Source organism: Dipodomys merriami, unplaced genomic scaffold, assembly GCF_024711535.1.
Source record: "Dipodomys merriami isolate MVZ:Mamm:240054 unplaced genomic scaffold, mDipMer1.0.p SCAF_52, whole genome shotgun sequence".
NCBI lineage: Eukaryota > Metazoa > Chordata > Mammalia > Rodentia > Heteromyidae > Dipodomys > Dipodomys merriami.
The window spans coordinates 9075396-9093926 of NW_027206091.1; the positions used below are offsets into that span (position 1 = coordinate 9075396).

The 18531-nt window shown below is 51.6% G+C and overlaps 1 protein-coding gene across 2 annotated transcripts in view; it reads right to left on the reverse strand.

The window, feature by feature from the left end:
• Positions 1 to 18531, reverse strand: part of LOC138811212 (spectrin beta chain, non-erythrocytic 4-like) — a 60475-nt gene that overhangs the window by 15098 nt on the left and 26846 nt on the right. Inside the window, exons 1-7 of one of the 2 annotated variants that reach the window (XM_069998893.1) lie at positions 18030 to 18107; positions 15906 to 16052; positions 14353 to 14616; positions 2810 to 3034; positions 1756 to 1845; positions 835 to 1113; positions 585 to 715 (exon numbers count right to left, since the gene is read on the reverse strand). In XM_069998893.1, coding sequence (XP_069854994.1) covers positions 585 to 715; positions 835 to 1113; positions 1756 to 1845; positions 2810 to 3034; positions 14353 to 14616; positions 15906 to 16028 — 1112 coding nt within the window. In that variant the 5' untranslated portion in view covers positions 16029 to 16052; positions 18030 to 18107. Of the gene's footprint in view, positions 1 to 584; positions 716 to 834; positions 1114 to 1755; positions 1846 to 2809; positions 3035 to 14352; positions 14617 to 15905; positions 16053 to 18029; positions 18108 to 18531 lie in introns of those variants that run through there. The other variant, XM_069998892.1, reaches the window with a different exon arrangement.

The window sequence follows — 18531 nt, forward strand, 5'->3', positions numbered from 1 at the left end:
TGTGCCCCCTAACAGATCCCACCCCAGGGCCAGGTTTCCCAGAGGCCCAGTGAAGTGACACCACCCAACCAAATCAGGAGGCCTCAAGCCTTGGCCTCCATACCCATCTCCACACCCCAGGTTTTTCTGTCCTCCCAACACAGCCTGTCTTGGCCATGGCTTCCCTAATTCACTCCTTGATATCCAACGACCCTCCTCCCAGTTGTTCCTGGTCCCATGGTGGCAACAATTCTGTATCCAGCCATTAATCCAAGGGCTCCAGTACACGACCATGAGGACCCCATCCCACTCCAACATCCAATCCCAGTCGTGCCCCAACCTCCGACAGCAAAGCCTCGGTTCCTGTTAGTTCCTTTAACAGTGAAGCCTCGGCTCCTATTGACCCCTTTAACAGCGAAGCCTGGTTCCTATTGGTCCGTTTAACAGAGGAGCTTCGGCTCCTATTGGCCCCTTTAACAGCGAAGCCTCAGTTTCTATTGGTCCCTTTAACAGTGAAGCCTCGGTTCCTATTGGCCCCTCTCCTGGGAACCGGCCCGCCCCCTCGTTGCCCCGCCCCTCGTTGCCCCGCCCCCTCAGCCGCCCACCTGTCCGGATGCCCCATCTCCAGCAGCGCCCGGCACTGGCGCGAGAGCTGCGCGATGCTTTCCTCGTAGTTCTCCACGCCCTGCTCCAGCTGCAGGTGCTTCTTGAGCAGCTGCAGGGTGCTCTGTTCATCCTGGGGGGGGGGGGTGGCGAAGGGAGGGAGGGACACAGGGCGCCTGCCATGAGGCGGCAGCGGCCGGGCCCCCGGCTGCGGCGCCCCCGGACCCCCCGCGGCCCCCAGCCCGGGCGCACCTTGCCCTTGTCCTCACTCATCATGAGCAGCTCCTGCTCCCCCAGCCACGCCTCCACCTCGGCCACGTCGAAGTAGTACTGCTCCACCTGGAAGGCGGCGTCCAGCGACTGCTGCCGTCTCTCGGCCGCTTCCCGCAGCCCGCCCCAGGCGCTCTGCAGTTGCTCCTGGCCCCGGCGCACGGCCTCGGCCTCGGGGCTGCGCAGCGAGGCCAGGGCGCCTGCGCGCTCCAGCACCTCCTCCAGACGCGGCCCATGCGCCTGGATCTCGCGACGCAGGCTCTGCAGAGGGGGGAGATCCGAATAGAGGGGGGCCTCCCGAGACCCCGAGAAGCAGGATCCACTGAGTGACACCCACCCATCACTGACCACGGGCTAGCTACCATTTTGCCAGTACTCGATCACTCATAAACCCCATGCCTTTAATCGTGGCATTCAAGAGGCTGCTAGCAGGAGGACCACAAGTTGGAGGCCAGCTTGTTCTCAGAAAACAAAACAAAACAAAAACCCTAACAAGCAAAACAAACAAACAAACAAACCACGCATCATCTAGGACAAGGATGAACCACTGGCCATAGTATTTCATCAAAATACAAAAGAAGTGGCTTTAAGGCTGGATGGCAGTGGCTCACGCCTGTAATCCCAGCTACTAGGGAGGCTGGGATCTGTGAATCGCCCCTCTGCACATCACCTTTAGAGTCAGTTTTTAAAAAGTAGCATAAGTGGTAGAGTGGCAGTCCTGAATGGAAAAAAGCCAAGTGAGAGGGAGTTCAAGCCCCAGCCCCAGTGCACACCTGTGTACATACACAGAGCAATTAAGAAAAAAAATCTAAGAAAAATTTGTGGTGCCCATCTGTCTGTCTGTCTTTCCCTTACTTACCCCCTTGAGCTGTTTCTCCCTGTGTGTCAATGGGCTCCGCTCACCTGGTTCTTTTTGATGTACTGCTGGACAGCCTGCAAACCATCCCCTCGCTCAGTCAGCATGGCCAGAGGCAGCCGTTCCTGAACCCAAGCCTGGGAAGGACACAGAGAGCCAGGTCAAAGAGACTATCTCCAAGAGTGCCTACAGCCCAAGAATCCTTCGAGCCCTCTGCCACAGTATTCAAGGTCCTTTGCCTAAGAGCCATGACTTGCCTTGAGCTGCCTGCATTGACACTTGGTCTTGATGTCTGTACTTTGGCAGATTCTGCTTAGCCCAGGACCTTTGCACATGCTGCATGGAGGTTTTGCTTCCTGAAATTCCCTGCCCATTCTTCTCACTCCTGGATTTCCTTGACCTCAGAGGCTTAAGTCCTCAGACAGCCCTCCATAACTTTGAACTTTTGCCATAAGTGGGCCCAGTGATCGCAAATCTGTGTCCCCCCTCCCACCTTTTTTTTCTGTCGGTTGTGGGGCTTGAACTCTGGGCTTGGGCACTGTCCCTGCGCTCTTCAGCTCAAGGCAAGCACTCTACCACTGGAGCTACAGCACTACTTCCTGTTTTCTAATGGTTTATTAGAGATAAGAGTCTCACAGACTTTCCTGCCCAGGAAGGCTTTGAACCATGATCCTCAGATCTCAACCATCTAAGTAGCTAGGATTATAGGCGTGAGCCACCAGCGCCCGGCTTCCCTTTAGACGCTGAATTGTCTGTGGGCAGTCATCCTGCTGACCAGGATAGATTCTAAACACAGGGCTGAACCTAGAGTGATGGAGTGGGCCAGCAAATTCTTGCTCCAGTAAATGAATGAGCAAACTTAGGAGTGGAGTGGTTGAAGGAGGAAATGAATAGAGGAGAGAATGCACCGGAAGTAGATAAAACAGAATAAAGAATGGATGAGTGGATAAATAAATGCCTTCATGAATAATTCAGTGAGTGGCAGGAACAGGGGGGAGGGGGTGAAGGGCTGTCAGCCTGGACCTGTCATGGCCACCACCCAGCTCTCCCCCCCTCCCCCTCTCACACTCCCCGCCCCCATTCCCTCCCTCCTCTTCTCACCAGCTCATCATCCAGATCGTGGGCCACTTGGTGAAGCTCCTTTGAGGCAAGCAGCAGGCGGCGGCGCTCCTGCAGCGGCTCCAGCAGCCGCACCAGGCGCTCGCCCACCGCGTTTTGCCGCTCGCCCACCAGCTCCTTGCTCGCCGGCTCCAGCGGCAGCGAGGCCGTCTGCGCCTGCAACTCCCCCACCTCTCGGTACCATTCTTCCACCTGAGATTGCATAGACTGTGGGGACAGGGGCAGCGTCACTATGCTGTGCCCGTCCTTGCCAGCCTGCTGTGGCTCCCCAGTTCCCTTCCGATGGGAACCGAGGCCACAGTGAGATCCGTGCTGACCAGCCACAGTGAGGGGTATCGTATGATACCGCAGCAGTCTGAGCCAGTCCCTGACTCCGGGTTCTGCTTTGCTGTTCCTCTGCCAGGCACATTTATCCTGGCCAGTCAGACTTCAACTCAAATATCACCTGCTCAGCCAGGAGCCGGTGGCTCACGCCTATAATCCCTGCTACTCAAGCTGAAATCTGAGGATCGCGGTTCAAAGCCAACCCGGGCAAGAAAGTCTGTGAGACTTATCTCCAATTGACTACCAAAGTGGTGCTGTGCCTCAAGTAGTAGAGCCCAGGAACAGTGCCCAAGTCCTGAATCCAAGCCCCAGGACCAGCAAAAAAAATAAAAAATAATAAAATAAAATAAAATAACCCACTTAAAGAAGATTACCTAACCTTCAGGTCTAAGATGGTCTATCCATCCTCAGAGCCACCCTCTCCGCTGATCATATCAGTTTTACAGAGAAGGTAATTGAGGTTCACAGAGGTGAAGTAGTTTTTCCAAAGGGCTACATTACTTTGCCATATAGCAAAAAGAAATACAAAACTATAGTAATTTGGATCATCGGAGGACCTTGAACATAGGCAGAAAGTGCAAAAGCAGCGAGATGTGATGGCATATGCCTGTAATCCCAGCTAGTTGGAAGGCAGAGATTGGAAGGATTCAGGTTAGAGGCCACCTGGGAGAAAAAGCAATAGCCCATCTCATCCAGCAAGCCAGGCATGACGGCGTGTACTTGTCCTAGCTATAAGGTGGGGACAGGTAAAAGGACTGTAATCTACGGCTTCCCCAGGACAAAATGTATCTGATAAAATAAATTTTAAAAGTTGGATAGTGTGGTTCTACCCATTGAGCCACACTTCCAGCCCAACTTTTTGCTAGTTGAAGTCTCGTGGACTTTCCTGTCTGGGCTGGCTTTGAACGGAGGTTTTCAGATCTCAGTCTCCTGAGTAGCTAGGAATTTAGACATGAACTACAAGTACCCAGCTTGACTGTGTCTGTGTGTGTGCGTGTGTGTGTGTGTGTGTGTGTGTGTGTGTGTGTATGTGTATGTGTTGGTCCTGGGACTTGACCTTAGGGCCTGGGCACTGTTCTTGAAATTTTGCTCAAGGCTAACACCTCTACCACTTGAGCCACAGCTCTATTTCTGTTTTTCATGGTGGTTCACTGGTGATAAGACTCTCCTTGGGGTTGGGAAGGTGGCTCAGTGGTAGAATGCTTGCCTTGCATGACTGAGGCCCTGGGTTCGATTCCTCAGCACCACATAAGCAAAAAGAAAAAGGCCGGAAGTGGCGCTGTGGCTCAAGTGGTAGAGCGCTAGCCTTGAGCTGAAGAGCTGAGGGACAGCGCCCAGGCCCAGAGTTCAGGCCCCACGACCAGACCCCCCCCCCAAAAAAAAAGACTCTCCTGGACTTTCCTGTCCAGGCTGGCTTTGAACTATGATCCTCAGATCTCAGTCTCCTGAGTAGCTAGGATTACAGGTGTGAGCCCATGGCATGCCCAGCTTGATATTCTTTTCTATCTATCTAACTGGCAAAAATATACAAGATGGCTAGGCATCGGTGGCTCACACCTATAATCCTAGCTACTCAGGAGGCTGAGATCTGAGGATCACAGTTCAAAGCCAGCCTAGACAGGAAATTCCGTTGAGACTCATCTCTAATTAACCACCAGAAAACTACAAGTGGCGCTGTGACTCAAGTGATAGAGCACTCACCTTGAGCTGAAGAGCTTAGGAACAGTGCTCAGGCCCAGAGTTCAAGCCCCACAACCACCACCACCAGCAATAACAAATACACACACACACACACACACACACACACACACACACACACACACACACACACACACACGGATAGTATCTAGGGTTGGCAGAGATGGAGGGATGGAGGGAGATAGAAGTGTTCAGCCACCATGGGTGGTGTGAATTGGTTGAGCCTCTTTGGAAAGCAAGTTGGCAGGTCTTAATCAAAATGCAAAATGTGTAGATGCTTAACTGGGCACCAGCACTTCCCCTTCGAGGAACGAGCTCCAGACACACTGGCACCCACGCACAAAAAAAGATGTGTCCAGGAATTTCACTGTAGTGGATGGAGTTTGTAATGAGAAAAACTTGGGAATGACCTCACTGCCCAGCCAGAATGAAATAGTTAACCAAATCTGCGTGAGCGTGGGTGAGCAGAGTTCCTAGGAAGAGGAAAAAAGCCATCGAGAAACCTCCATATGATATGTATTTGTAGGGAATTGTACATGCATGAAAAATTGCCTGGGAGTAAACAAGTAATTAATAGCAGGTGGCATTGATGGGGTGGGGGATGGGAACTTTGTGAAAGGAACATAGACTGATGGAAAAAAATTTCACAAAGGATCTTTTTAAATATTATTTTTGATGCCTGAACCATGAAGATGTAGTTTTTCAAACGTGCAAATCAAAGATGAAAGATAAATAAGATGAAAGCATTAAAAGTGAATGTATTTTGCACACTACTTAATAAAAGTAAGTATTTTTCAAAGAAGTGAATGTATAATGCAATTATAAGAAGAGATTGTAAATGTACAATAAAAATATTCTTCACTGATCTGGAAATATGCACACCAAGTAAAACCTAAGGTTCATATTGGGGTGTTTGAGTGGATGTAGAGGTTCAAGGGAGATGTTTTATTGAAGACTTCTAGGTTAGTGAGTTAATCAAAAGAATATGATTATCTATTACTTATGTGATTCTAAACAGATGAAGGAAAGCTAAAGAAGAAAACAAAATAATAAAATTAAGAGGTACCAGATTATAGAAAATGGCTATAAACCAAAAATTACAACTTGAGAACTGAGTCAAGGCTTTTTGTTTTTGCTTTTGTTTGTGTGGTTGGCCTTAGGCTTCGAACTAAGGGCCTAGGTGTTGTACGTTGGCGCTCTACCACTTGAACTACAGCTCCACTTCTGGCTTTTTGGTGGTTAAATGGAGATAAGAGTCTCACAAACTTTCCTGCCCAGGCTGGCTTCCAAGTTTAATCTTCAAATCTTTGTCTCCTATATAATTACAATTACAGGTGTGATCCACTAGCACCTGGCTCTTGTTTTGTTTCTGAGACAGGGTCTTGCTATGTAACCGAGGCCTCCAATTCATGATCCTTCTGCCTCAACTTCCCAATAGCTGAGATTTCCAGTGTTTCCAGGGTTTTCTCAGAGTTTCCAAGTAAAAATGTTCATTCTAATGTTCTGTAGTATAGAGTTGTGGCTTTGCCTGAGGGCCAACACCCATTCCCTCCTTTACAAAGATCTTAAATCCCACCGAGGAACTAATCAAACCTAGAGCTCCATCCTAGGTCATGGCCAATCAGAACAGTAAAGTTACTCTGGCAATCATGATTGGGTGAGATATGGTCAAGTTACCTAAAGTAGACCAATGAAAACACTTCTAGCTTTCTTGGGGGCCGGGAGGGAGGGGGGAGATGAATCCTAGTCATGTGGCTCAGGGCTCATCAATGAAAACTTGAAACATCCCAGTTTTTGATTGGGTCAAGGTAGGCATGTGACCCAAGATGAGCCAATGAAAACTCTTCTCCCAGGCTGGGAAAGTGTGTGCTCAGTTTCCCATGGGGTTCCTAAGCTGACAGAGTGTAAGGTTACTGCAGACCCTCCCCCCACCCCCAGGAAGGGCAAAACTTGGTAAGACTAACACAGGGGCTGGTGCTGGTGGTTCACCCCTATAACCCTGGCTGAGATCTGAGGATTGTGGTTCAAAGCCAGCTTGGGCAGGAAAGTCTGTGAGACTCTTGTCTCCAATGAACCACCAGAAAACCAGAAATGGCTCAAGTGGTAGAGCGCTAGCCTTGAGTCAAAGAGCTCAGGGAAAGCTGGGTGCTGGTGGCTCACACCTGTAATCCTAGCTACTCAGGAGGCTGAGGTCTGAGCATCACGGTTCAAAGCCAGCCTGGGCAGGACAAGTCTGTGAGACTCTTATCTCCAATAAACCACTAGAAAACCAGAAGTGGCACTGTGGCTCAAGTGGTAGAGTGCTTGCCTTGAGCTGAAGAGCTCAGGGACAGCACCCAGGCCCTGAGTTCAAGGCCCATGACCACCTGCCTCCCAAAGACTAACACAAGGTTCAAAAATGGACAGATTCCTGAGAACTTAACTTGAAAACAAATCCAGCCATCCCTGTGGCTACACAAGCCCTGGGATTTTCAGTTTATGTTGCCTAAGTTGATTTGGGTGTGAACTGTACCCCACAAACCCAACATATCTAGTGCACAATCGGCATGGAGAAATTCAGCACTTCACAAATCAAAACTTTGTAAGATGGAAATTTAAAAGGCACAATTGCTGGGTACTGGTGGCTCACACCTGTAATCCTAGTAACTCAGGAGACTAAGATCTGAGGATCACATTTGGAAGCTAGCCCAGCTAGAAAAGCTCATGAGACTCTTATCTCCAATTAACCACACACACACACACACAAAATATGGAGCTATGACTCCATTTGCTAGACTTGAGTAAAAAGTTAAGGGACAGCATAAGGTCTTGAGTTCAAGCCTCAGTACACACACACACACACACACACACACACACACACACACACACACACACACAAACAGATGAACAATTACAATTGCGGTAAAATAAAAAAGATTTACAAAAAAAAAAAAAAGCAGACTCTTACCTCTAACTAACCACCAGAAAATTGGAAGTTGAGGGCTGGGAAGGTGGCTTAGTGGTAGAGCGCTTGCCTTGCATGCCTGAGGCCCTGTGTTCGATTCCTCAGCACCACATAAGCAAAAAGAAAAAAGCCGGAAGTGGCGCTGTGGCTCAAGTGGTACAGCACCAGCCTTGAGCTGAAGAGCTGAGGGACAGCACCCAGGCCCAGAGTTCAGGCCCCATGACCGGACCCAAAATTAAATAAATAAATAAACAGAAAATTGGAAGTTGAGCTGTGGTTCAAAGTGGTAGAGTGCTAGACTTGCAAAAGAGCTCAGACACAGTGCCCAGGCCCTGAGTTCAAGCCACACAAGTGCCAAAAAAAAAAAAAAAGAAGAATTAAAGAAGAAATGGTCCTTTTAGACTTTTGGGTTGTGGCTATAGCTCAACCCAAGTCAACCCAAGTGCTAAAGCACTTGCCTAGCTTGTATGCAGTCTTGGATTTGGTTCCATCCTCAGCACCAAACATAACAAAACAAAAAATTTACCAAACCATTCTGTAGCACACTATGTAACAGTTTTGGGGGTGTTTTATTTTAAGACAGGAGTCTCAGTACCTAGCCTAGGTTGGCCTTGAACTCCTGACCCCCCTGCCTCAGTTTCACAAGGGCTGGGATTACAGGTGTATTCCCCCACGCCTGGCTTGTTATTTTGTTATTTTGGTTTTTTTTTTTTGTTGTTGTTTTTGGGTCCTGTTGTGAGGCCTGAACTCTGAGCCTGGGTGCTGTCCCTCAGCTCTTCAGCCAAGGCACAGCACCACTTCCGGTTTTCTGTTTTTTGTTTTTGTTTTTGCCAGTCCTGGAGCTTGAACTCAGGGCCTGGGCACTGTCTCTGAGCTTCTTTTGCTCAAGCCTTGTACTCTACCACCTGAGCCACAGTACTACTTCCAGCTTTTTCTGTTTATATGGTACTGAGGAATCGAACCCAGGGCTTGATGCATGCTAGGCAAGCACTGTACCACTTGAGCCACAGCACCACTTTCTGTCTTTTTTCTTTTTTCTTATGTGGTGCTGAGGAATCGAACCCAGGGCCTCATGCATGCAAGGCAAGTGCTCTACCACTGAACCACCTTCCCAGCCCTGTTATTTTGTTTTTAAGGTATCCAAGTTAAAACAAAATAGGGGCTGAGAAGTGGCTTAGTGGTAGAGTTCTTGCCTAGCATGCATGAGGCTCTGGGTTCCATTCCTCAGTACCACATACACAGAAAAATCCAGAAGTGGTGCTGTAGCTCAAGTGGTAGAGTGCTAGCCTTGAGCACAGAGAGGCTCAGGGACAGAGTCCAGGCCCTGAGTTCAAGCCCTAGGATGACCAGAAAACAAAACAAAACAGAAGAGCCTTCTTGCATAGCAGCCTCAGTCCCTGGTCATACAGTAGTCAAGGTGTTGGATCAGCCTCCTTCCCACTTGGATCCTCCATGCTCCTTTCCAACTTCCAGCTGTGGAGACTGAAGCTCCGAGAGGAACGGGAGCCATCTCTGGCCCAGAGTAAAAACTTCCCTGAGTCAGATTTTGAACCTAGGACCACAGTTCACCAGCCAAACTCCTGGCCATTCTGCTTCTCTATAAACGGGACTGTGCATCTCAAGTAGGTGGGCGTCACAGATCTGGGTCTCACAAGAGAGATTCAAACCCTGGGGTGCACAGCCGGGAGAGGGGGGTGGGGAAGGATCCCCTCCCCCACACCCCCATCACACTCAGCAGGACCAGCTGGCTGGAGGGCCCCTGAGGGCTGAGAATCAGGGGTTCAGGACGCCACCATCTGTTCCCTGGGCCAGTAAGGACAGGCAAGAGGCCATGAGCCAGGATGCTGAGCACACGGCCTAGAGCAGGGAGGTGACATCCCGACTGGAGTAGTGGAGACCTGGGGAGGACACCAGGGGGTAAGGGCAGCTGGAGGAAGAGTAGCAGAGAGGAGAAATTCAAATAAAAAGAAAAAGTGAGGTGGCCAGCAGAGAGAAGGATCCAGAAGGTAAACCTTGAGGTGGTGACGGAAGGAACAAAGACGGGGGGGGGGGGGGACAGTCAGGGCCACACACTAAGCTGGATGGCCAGGCCCCAAGGGGACAGCAGGGCCTCGGGAGGCCCCCCGCCCCTCCCCTCTGCAGCTTCTAAGGCCCCAGCTGGGCACCATCTGGGGGCGCTGGCCCCACTGGGTCCCACTCCCTGCCTCGAGCTCCCTCTGCTGGGGAACAGGACAGAGCCCAGCGTGCCAAGACTGCCCTTCCCCATCCCTCTGACCACGGATCCTTTGTCCTACCCAGATCTCAGCCTCTCCTCTCGATAATGGACACCCCATTCTCATTGTTACCCCCCCACACCCCAGAGGCCCCATGTCTGCCCTCTGACACCAATATGGCCAGCCAGAGGGACGCAAGGCCCAAGCTGGCCACTTCTGGGAGGGCCACAGAGAGAGCTGCCTGAGTCCCACCCATCTGACTGTGGAGAGGGGGAGAGGCTGCGGTGGGGACCCCAGGTGTTGGCCCCAGGGGGGGAGGGGATGGGAGTGCCTGTGGGCTGGAGCATCACTCTGCATAAGACGCCCCATAATTGGCAAAATGCAGGGAGTGGATTCATATTCTATATGCTACCCTCATAATATTTCTTTTGGGCGTCCGGTCGTGGGGCCTGAGCTCTGGGCCTGGGCTCTGTCCCTCAGCTCTTCAGCTCAAGGCTAGCGCTCTACCACTTGAGCCACAGCACCACTTCTGGCTTTTTTCTTTTTGTTTATGTGGTGCTGAGGAATCCAACCCAGGGCCTCAGGCATGCAAGGCAAGCGCTCTACCACTGAGCCACCTTCCCAACCCCTCAAAATATATTTTTAAACAACACAGAGAAAAGTGCCCCAAGAGGGATATGAACAGGAACAAATGAAATTCGTAAGTAAAACATAACCAAGGGAAAGGGGGAGAAAAAAATAACTGTGGCCACAGCACCACTTCCAGTTTTCTGGTGGTTCACTGGACATAAGAATCTCATGGATTTTCCTGCCTGGGCTGGCTTTGAACCATGATCCTCAGATCTCAGCCTCCTGAGTAGCTAGAATGACAGGTAGGAGCCATCAGGACGCCACTCTATCTATCTATCTATCTATCTATCTATCTATCTATCTATCTATCTATCACTTCCAGCCCTGGGGATAGAACCCAGGGCCTCAAACATGTTAGGCAGGTATTCTGTCCACTGAGCCATAGCCCCAGTTATTTAGGGGCTGGGGTCTCAGTGGATAGACCAAGTTAGCCTGGAACTTGCTCTGTAGTTCAGGCTGGACTTGAACTCAGGTTCAAAATACTGTGCTAAGCAGCTCCTTTCTTTTTTCTTTTTTGCTGGTCCTGGGGCTTGAACTCTCAGCCTGGGTGCTGTCCCTGAGCCTCTTTGTGCTCAAGGCTAGTGCTCTACCACTTGAGCCACAACGCCCCTTCCAGGTTTTTCTGAGCCGTTCATTGAAAATAAGAGTCTCACAGACTTCCCTGCCTGGCCTGGCTTTGACCTGTGATCCTCAGGCCTGGCTTAAGTGGCACCTTTCTATGCCCAGTGAAGCTCACACAGATGAGTTCCTTGAGATAAGAGGGGAGATGTGGGGGAAATAAGAGCATGCATCTGGGCTGGGAACTGAGCTCAGGCTCTCCTCCCTGGGTCCCTGGCTGCTTTTCCTGTTTGTTTCCTCGAGTCTGGCCATCTACACTACTGGCCACACCCAGAAGAGAAGACTTACAGCCAAGTCACTGCTGTGTTCAGTACCTGCCAGCCAGGGAGGGGCCTGGAGATCTCAGCTGTGACTCATTTGTCAGAAGCCAGCCTGAGGATCGCCACAGGTCTCTAATGGGGTCCACAAGTAATCCAGGGAGAAAGGTGGAGGGGAATTAACAGGGTACTACACAGCCACCTGGTGGCTGTGTGACCTTGAGCTAACCACAGATGCTTGCTGCGCAGTGGCTTTTTCTGGACGCATGAGGTAACGGTGGCTTGCTGGCAATGCTGCAGAGAGGAGGCGGGGCTAACGGTGCCAGGCACAGCCTGGTGCAGCCATCCGCGCGTCTCCAAGTGTGGCCTCGACACCCTGGAATCCAGCATCTTGTCAAGGTTGTGGACAAGGTCACTGTTTGGGGTTTTGTTTGTTTTGTTTTCAGTACTGAGGATTGAATTAAGGGTCTCAGAGGGAAATCCCATCCTCAGTGCTTTGGTTTTTTGGTTTTCTTTCTTTCTTCCTTCCTTCCTTCCTTCCTTCCTTCCTTCCTTCCTTCCTTCCTTTCTCCCTCCCCCCCTCTCTCTTTCTTTCTTTGTTGGTGATGGTGGTGGTGGTCATGGAGCTTGAACTCTGAGCCTGGGTGCTGTCCCTCAGCTCTTCTTAGCTTAAGGCGAGCTCACTACCACTTGGGCCAGTACCACTACTGATTTTCTGATGGTTTATTGAAGATAAAGAGTCTCACGAACTTTGCTGCCCAGGCTGGCTTTGAACTGCCATCCTTAGATCTCAGCCTCCTGAGTAGCTAGGATTACAGGTGTGAGCCACCAGCACCCAGCTTGGTTTGTTTCCTTAAAATAAGTATCTTACATTTTTTTGCCCAAAGCCAGACTCCAAAACTACAATCTCTGCCTCACAAGTGACTGGGATTACAGGAAAGTAATACCACACTTGGCTACTAGTTAGTTACAACTTTAAAATAAATAAATAAATAAAAGTAAGGTCTTATTTGCCTTTCTCCTTCTAATGCCCTATGGAGTGTGCCACAGAGTTTTTCAGAAACAAGATGACCGAGGGGACAGCAACAGATCAAATGCAGAAGCACATGTGTGCAGCACTTTTTTCTTTTCTTTTCTTTTGTCTTTCCTTTTCTTTTTTCTTTTGTCAGTTGTAGGGCTTGAACTAAGGGCCTGGATACCATCTCTGAGCTCTTTCACTCAAGGCTAGTGCTGTACCACTTTGAACCACAGTGCCACTTCCCATTTTAAGTGGCTAACTGGAGATAAGAGTCTCGTGGACTTTCCTTTCCCAGGCTGGCTTTGAACCAAGTTCCTTAGATCTTAGTCTCCTGAGTAGCTAGGATTACAGGTGTGAGCCACCAGTGCCTGGTTAAATCATATCTTCTTATGCTCCACCCTTGCTTAGTTTCCTTGTACATGGCTAGTGCCCTACCACTTGAGTCATGCCTCCAACCCAGCTTTTGGCTACTGATTTTTTGTGTGTGTGCCAGCACTGGGGCCTGAATTCAGGGTCTGGGTGTTATCCCTGAGCTTCTTTTTTTTTTTTTTTTTGGTGGTGCGGAGGTCCGGTCATGGGGCCTGAACGCTGGGCCTGGGCGCTGTCCCTCAGCTCTTCAGCTCAAGGCTGGAGCTCTACCACTTGAGCCATGGCACCACTTCCGACTTTTTCTGCTTATGTGGTGCTGAGGAATTGAACCCAGAGCCTCATGCATGCAAGGCAAGCGCTCTACCACTGAGCCACCTTCCCAGCCCCCCTGAGCTTCTTTTGCTTAAGGCTAATACTCTACCTCTGGAGACACAGCTCCACTTCCAGCTTTTTTTTTTTTTTTTTTTTTTTTTTGTAATTTATTGGGGATAAGAATTTCATGGAAGGGCTGGGAAGGTGGCTCAGTGGTAGAGTGCTTGCCTTTCATTCATGAGGCCCTGGGTTTGATTCCTCAGCACAATATGAGCAGAAAAAGCTGGAAGTGGTGCTGTAGCTCAAGTGGTAGAGCCTTGAGCTGAATAGCTGAAGGACAGCACCCAGTCCCAGAATTCAAGCCCCACAACCCACCAAAAGAAAAAAAAAAAGAATCTCATGGACTTCCCTGCCTGGTCTGGCTTTGAACCTAGATCTTCAGATCTCAGCCTCCTGGGTAACCAGGATTACAGGAGTTAGTCACCAGCACCCGGCTCTTGCTTGACTTTTTCTGCTCAAGGCTGGTATCCTACTACTTGGGACACAGCTTTATTTCTAGCTCAGCATTTTTATTTTCTGGTTAATTGGAGTCTCAATGACTTTTCTACCTCTGATCCTTCATTTCTTCAAACAAAAGATACTAGGATCTAGAGAGAGCTTCAGTGTGCTAATTATGTATCTACTGCTCCTTGGCTCTTCTTAATTAATTAATTTGTGTCGGTACTGGGCTTTGAACTCAGGGCCTGGGTACTATCCCTGAGCTTTTGCGCTCAAGGCTAGCACTCTACGACTTGAGCCACAGTGCCACTTTGGCTTTTTGGTTTTTGATGGTTCATTGGAGATAAGAGTCTCACAGACTTTCCTACCTGAGCTGGCTTTGAACTGCGATCCTCAGATCTCAGCCTCCTGAGTATCTAGGATGACAGGTGTGGGCCACCAGTGCCCAGCTTCCTTTCCATGCCCTGTGAGTAGTGACTGCTTCTAACAGTTATCGCTAACAAATACTGCCTCAGTATTCCCTTTGTGCTCTTCCAGCTCTTCCACAAGCTTGAAATAATAAATCCCAGCATTAAATCCCTTCAGGTTGAAATACATTGGTGGGGGGGGGGGGGTGGAACCTGAACATCCCCAGCCATCCATACCTGCAGCTTCTTGAGTTGGCTGTTGACAGTGGCCAGGTCCCCACCAGGATCCACATCCTGCAGTTGACTTTCCATGTGAAGAAGTTTCTTATCCAGCTCTGCGAAACTCTGCACAAGTTGGTCTGCTTTGCTGGCCTCAAAGAGCTGCCGGGCCTTGGCCTGGGTGGTGCTCTCCAGCTCGGCCCAGCATTGCCGGATCTCACCCAGCTTCTTCCTCACAGAGGCTGCCAGCTCTGGCTTTTCCTGAATCAGTTGCTGGCCTTCCTGCGGCAGTGGTAGAGGGCAGGAAGTGAGGAAGAAGAGGCGGGCAGAATGGAGAGATAGAAGAGAGTGATCAAGAGGCAAAGAATGAATTTCCATTTAACTCCTAGTCCAGAAAACTGGACTTGGCTCTATGCTACCATTTATGAGGTACCAATGGCTATTTCAAGGTATAAGGACAATCTCCATCTCTTCATCTGAGGAAGAAGATTGGGGGTTTCCAGGGCTTGCAGGTCTAGGGGTTCAGGCAGAGTAAGGGTAGTTTTTTTTGTGTGTGTGTGTGTGAGAATACCGTACAGAGGAGTTACAGTTACATGGGCAGTAAAGGTAGATTTGGGAGTTGGATCGTAAGTAATTCTCTACCTGGATGCCTCCAAAATGATCCAGTACTTTGGTAGCCCAAAGCCACATGGATCTTTTTTTTTTTTTGTCGGTCGTGGGGCTTGAACTCTGGGCCTGGGCGCTGTCCCTCAGCTCTTCAGCTCAAGGCAAGCGCTCTACCACTTGAGCTACAGCGCCACGTCCAGTTTTCTGGTGGTTTATTGGAGATAGGAGTCTCACGGTCTCTCCTGCCCGGACTGGCTTTGAACCATGATCCTCAGATCTCAGCCTCCTGAGTAGCTAGGATTACAGGCGTGAGCCACCAGCGCCCGGCTCAGCCACATGGATCTTACATATTAAAAATACTACCACAAGCCGGGTGCTGATGGCTCACAACAGGAGGCTGAGATCTGAGGATCACAGGTTTTGTTTTTTTTCTTCTAGTCCTGGGGCTTGAACTCAGAGCCTGGGCTCTGTGCCCAGCCCTCTCTGTGCTCAAGGCTAGTGCTCTACCACTTGAGTCACAGCACCACTTCCACTTTTTTTGTTGTTTATGTGATGCTGAGGAATGGAACCCAGGGTTTTATACATGCTAGACAAGCACTCCACCACTAAGCCACATTCCTAGCCTGGGGAGATCAATCTTAGAGGCTCTTATCTCCAATTAACTAGGGAAAAGAGAGAGGGGGGGAGGGAGGGAGGGAGGGAGGGAGGGAGGGAGGGAGGGACGATGAGGGGAGAGGATGAAGCTCTGAGTTCAAGCCTCAGGAGGTGGAAGAATTCACAAACAGAATGTATCATTTAGAAGAGAGGCTGGCCATTTTGCAGGTGGATGGGTAAACTGAGGCTCAAAGAGGTTGCACTGCTAGGAGGACACAGAGCTGGCTTGAACCAGTTCAGGGGTGCAAGGTCAGCAGGATGGCCGCGGAGAGGCATGGGAAATGAGGCAGAGGGGCCTTGGGGATCCTCACCCTCTCGATCTTCTCCAGCCACTCCTTATTCTGAGCCAGCTCGGCCATGAATGCCTGGTGCCGGAGCCATCTCTTGTGAAGCTTGTGGCCGTCTTCACGTGTGCCGTCCCTCGCCATCAGCATTTTCTCGTGGATCCAGCCATCCAGCTGTGCAGGGCATGGCAGGATGTTTCAGCCACCCCCACCCCCACCCCATCTCAGCCTTTACAGGAAACCCCATTTGTCAGATCCTGGGCTGTTATGGTAGGTGGGGGGGGGATGGGAGAGCAGGTGGCTGAACCATCCAAACGAGGTAGAGATGGGCAAATCTTTGCAAGGGAGGCCTTTACATTGGTGGTGGCTGGGTGGTTGGAGAGGGACAAACTCAAGCTATGTCCTCTGTAGAATATGTATGGAAAGGTCCCCAAATACTAGCAAATCCTTCAGTTCGCCTGTCCTGAGACTGGACAAGTCTCCACGCAAGACCAGGGGCATGGTCAGCACCAAAACAAGCTCTCCAAACAAATCTAGCAAACTCCCAATTCAGCTCCCAGCCCCAAGCTTAGACCTATCAATTCAGTCACCTGCTCCCCTACCTAAGGATTGGTTCAAGATCTTCACCCTCTTCTAATATACTCCCTCCACCTAACTCCAGCACTCACACCAATGCAGCCAGATTGAACCCCAATAGCCCCCCATCTAATGCAGACCCAATCCTACACAACTGAATTCCAGTGTTCCCCCCCAAGAGGAACCCACAGGGCTCCCTAAATCCAGGTCGTGGTTCCCCAAACCATGATCAGCTTAAATTCCCAATCAAAGCTAATCCTTTTGCACCTTCACCCAAAAAAATGAGAGCAACAAGGCTGCCTTCTTGCTCCCCGAACCAGCCAAGCCCCCCAAAATCCAGCCCTAGACTCTCCAAGGTAAATTAAACCAAACCTCTCTGACACTCTGCTCCCCAAACAGAAACCAGCAACAAAACCATTCAAAATGTAATCACGGCATCCGCTCAATTCCCTGCACACAGGACCAGGGGTTTTCCGAGACCTTCTCCAAGAAAATAAATAAATACAAATAAAAGGCAAGACAGGACGATCCCCCCCCCCCCACCAAGCTACAACCTCTTTGCTATGGCCAGACCTGACACCTGAGACAAGCTTGCTCCTCCCCCCCCATCTAGTCATAAGATCCTCCTCCTCCCCCCTCCGAGAGAGAGAGAGAGAGAGAGAGAGAGAGAGAGAGAGAGAGAGAGAGAGAGAGAGAGAGAGAGAGAGAGAGAGAGAGAGAGAGAGAAACACCACGGACTCCAACACCACGGTCCCCGGAGGCAGATGCTGTCATACCGAAGGACAATTCCCAAGCTGGCCAGGCCCCACCCCGCACCCCTTAAGTATTTGCTCCCCAGGGGGACACACACACACACACACACACACACACACACACACACAGGCACGCACAAATGCCCAGTCCCCAGATCAATCAATCCCCAGCTGCCCCAACGCAGGGCAGAGTTCCCTGGCAGCCAGAGCCCACGGCGAAGGCAAAGCCCCCCAGGGAGGAGACGGTACCGGTCCTCCAGGTAACGACCTCCCCCCTCCCCCAAAAAAGTAATTACCACCTCTTATCACTGCGGATAAAGCCGAACTCCCCAATGACCAAGACACCCCAAGTCAGTCACCCTCCCCTCCAAACACAGATTCAATCCGCGAACCCTATCGCCAAGAGCAGAGGCCCCCGCAAAAGTGATTCACCCCCCCCATCACCCGCAGCTGACACAGACCCCCCGCCAGAACCCCGGAAGATGGACAACCCCACGGCAAACCTCACATCGCCCTCCTGACCCAGAGCAGAGCCCCCCCCCCAGAGGCTGAGCCCCCAAAGATAGCGGACTCCCCTAGCAGGAGGTCTGTTAAGTGGCCCCCGTCCCCTCCCTCTCCTGGGGGACCCCCTCCCTCCCCCCCTCCCCGCTCCCCAAGTCCCGCCCGCGCCCGCGCCGCCCCGCGCCAGCACCGCGGACAGCTCTCGGCGCCCTCGCCCCTCCCCCAGGGCGGGGGTCCCCGCTGCGGCCCCGCCCGCCCCCGCCCGCCCCCCGCCCCGCCCGCGGGCGCGCGCGCCGCCCCCCCCCCCCGGCGCCCCCGAGACCTGGCGGCGGCGGCGGCGGCGGCAGTGGCGGGGAGTCCGCGGCGGGGACGGCGGCGGAGCTGCGGCGGGCGCGCGCCCCCTCCCTCCTCGCCCCCGCGCCGCGGACGCGCGCCCGCCCGCGCGCGCGCCTTCTCCCCCCCCACCCCGGCCTCCGGGCCCGCCTCCATGCGGGGGGGGCGGGGGAGGAGGCCCTAATTGGGGTGAAGGAGGACTCACCACTCCCCCTGACGCTGGGGGGAGGTAGGGGATTTTGAGCCGGCTCCCGTGGGGACCTCTGGGTCTAGGACACTCTCCGGTCTCAGGAGTTGGGGGGGGGCGCACTGGACCAAATGCAATGGCGAGGGTGGGGGGAACCTGAGCCCCGGGGTGGGGAGGACTCGAGGAGATGCGAGGCACCCCCTGAGGCATCTGGCGATCCAGATGGAGGAAGGAAATAGGGGACGGGGACCTGGAACATCTGTTGTAATACTCCAGGACCGTCTGCGGGGCGGGGGCGCGCAGG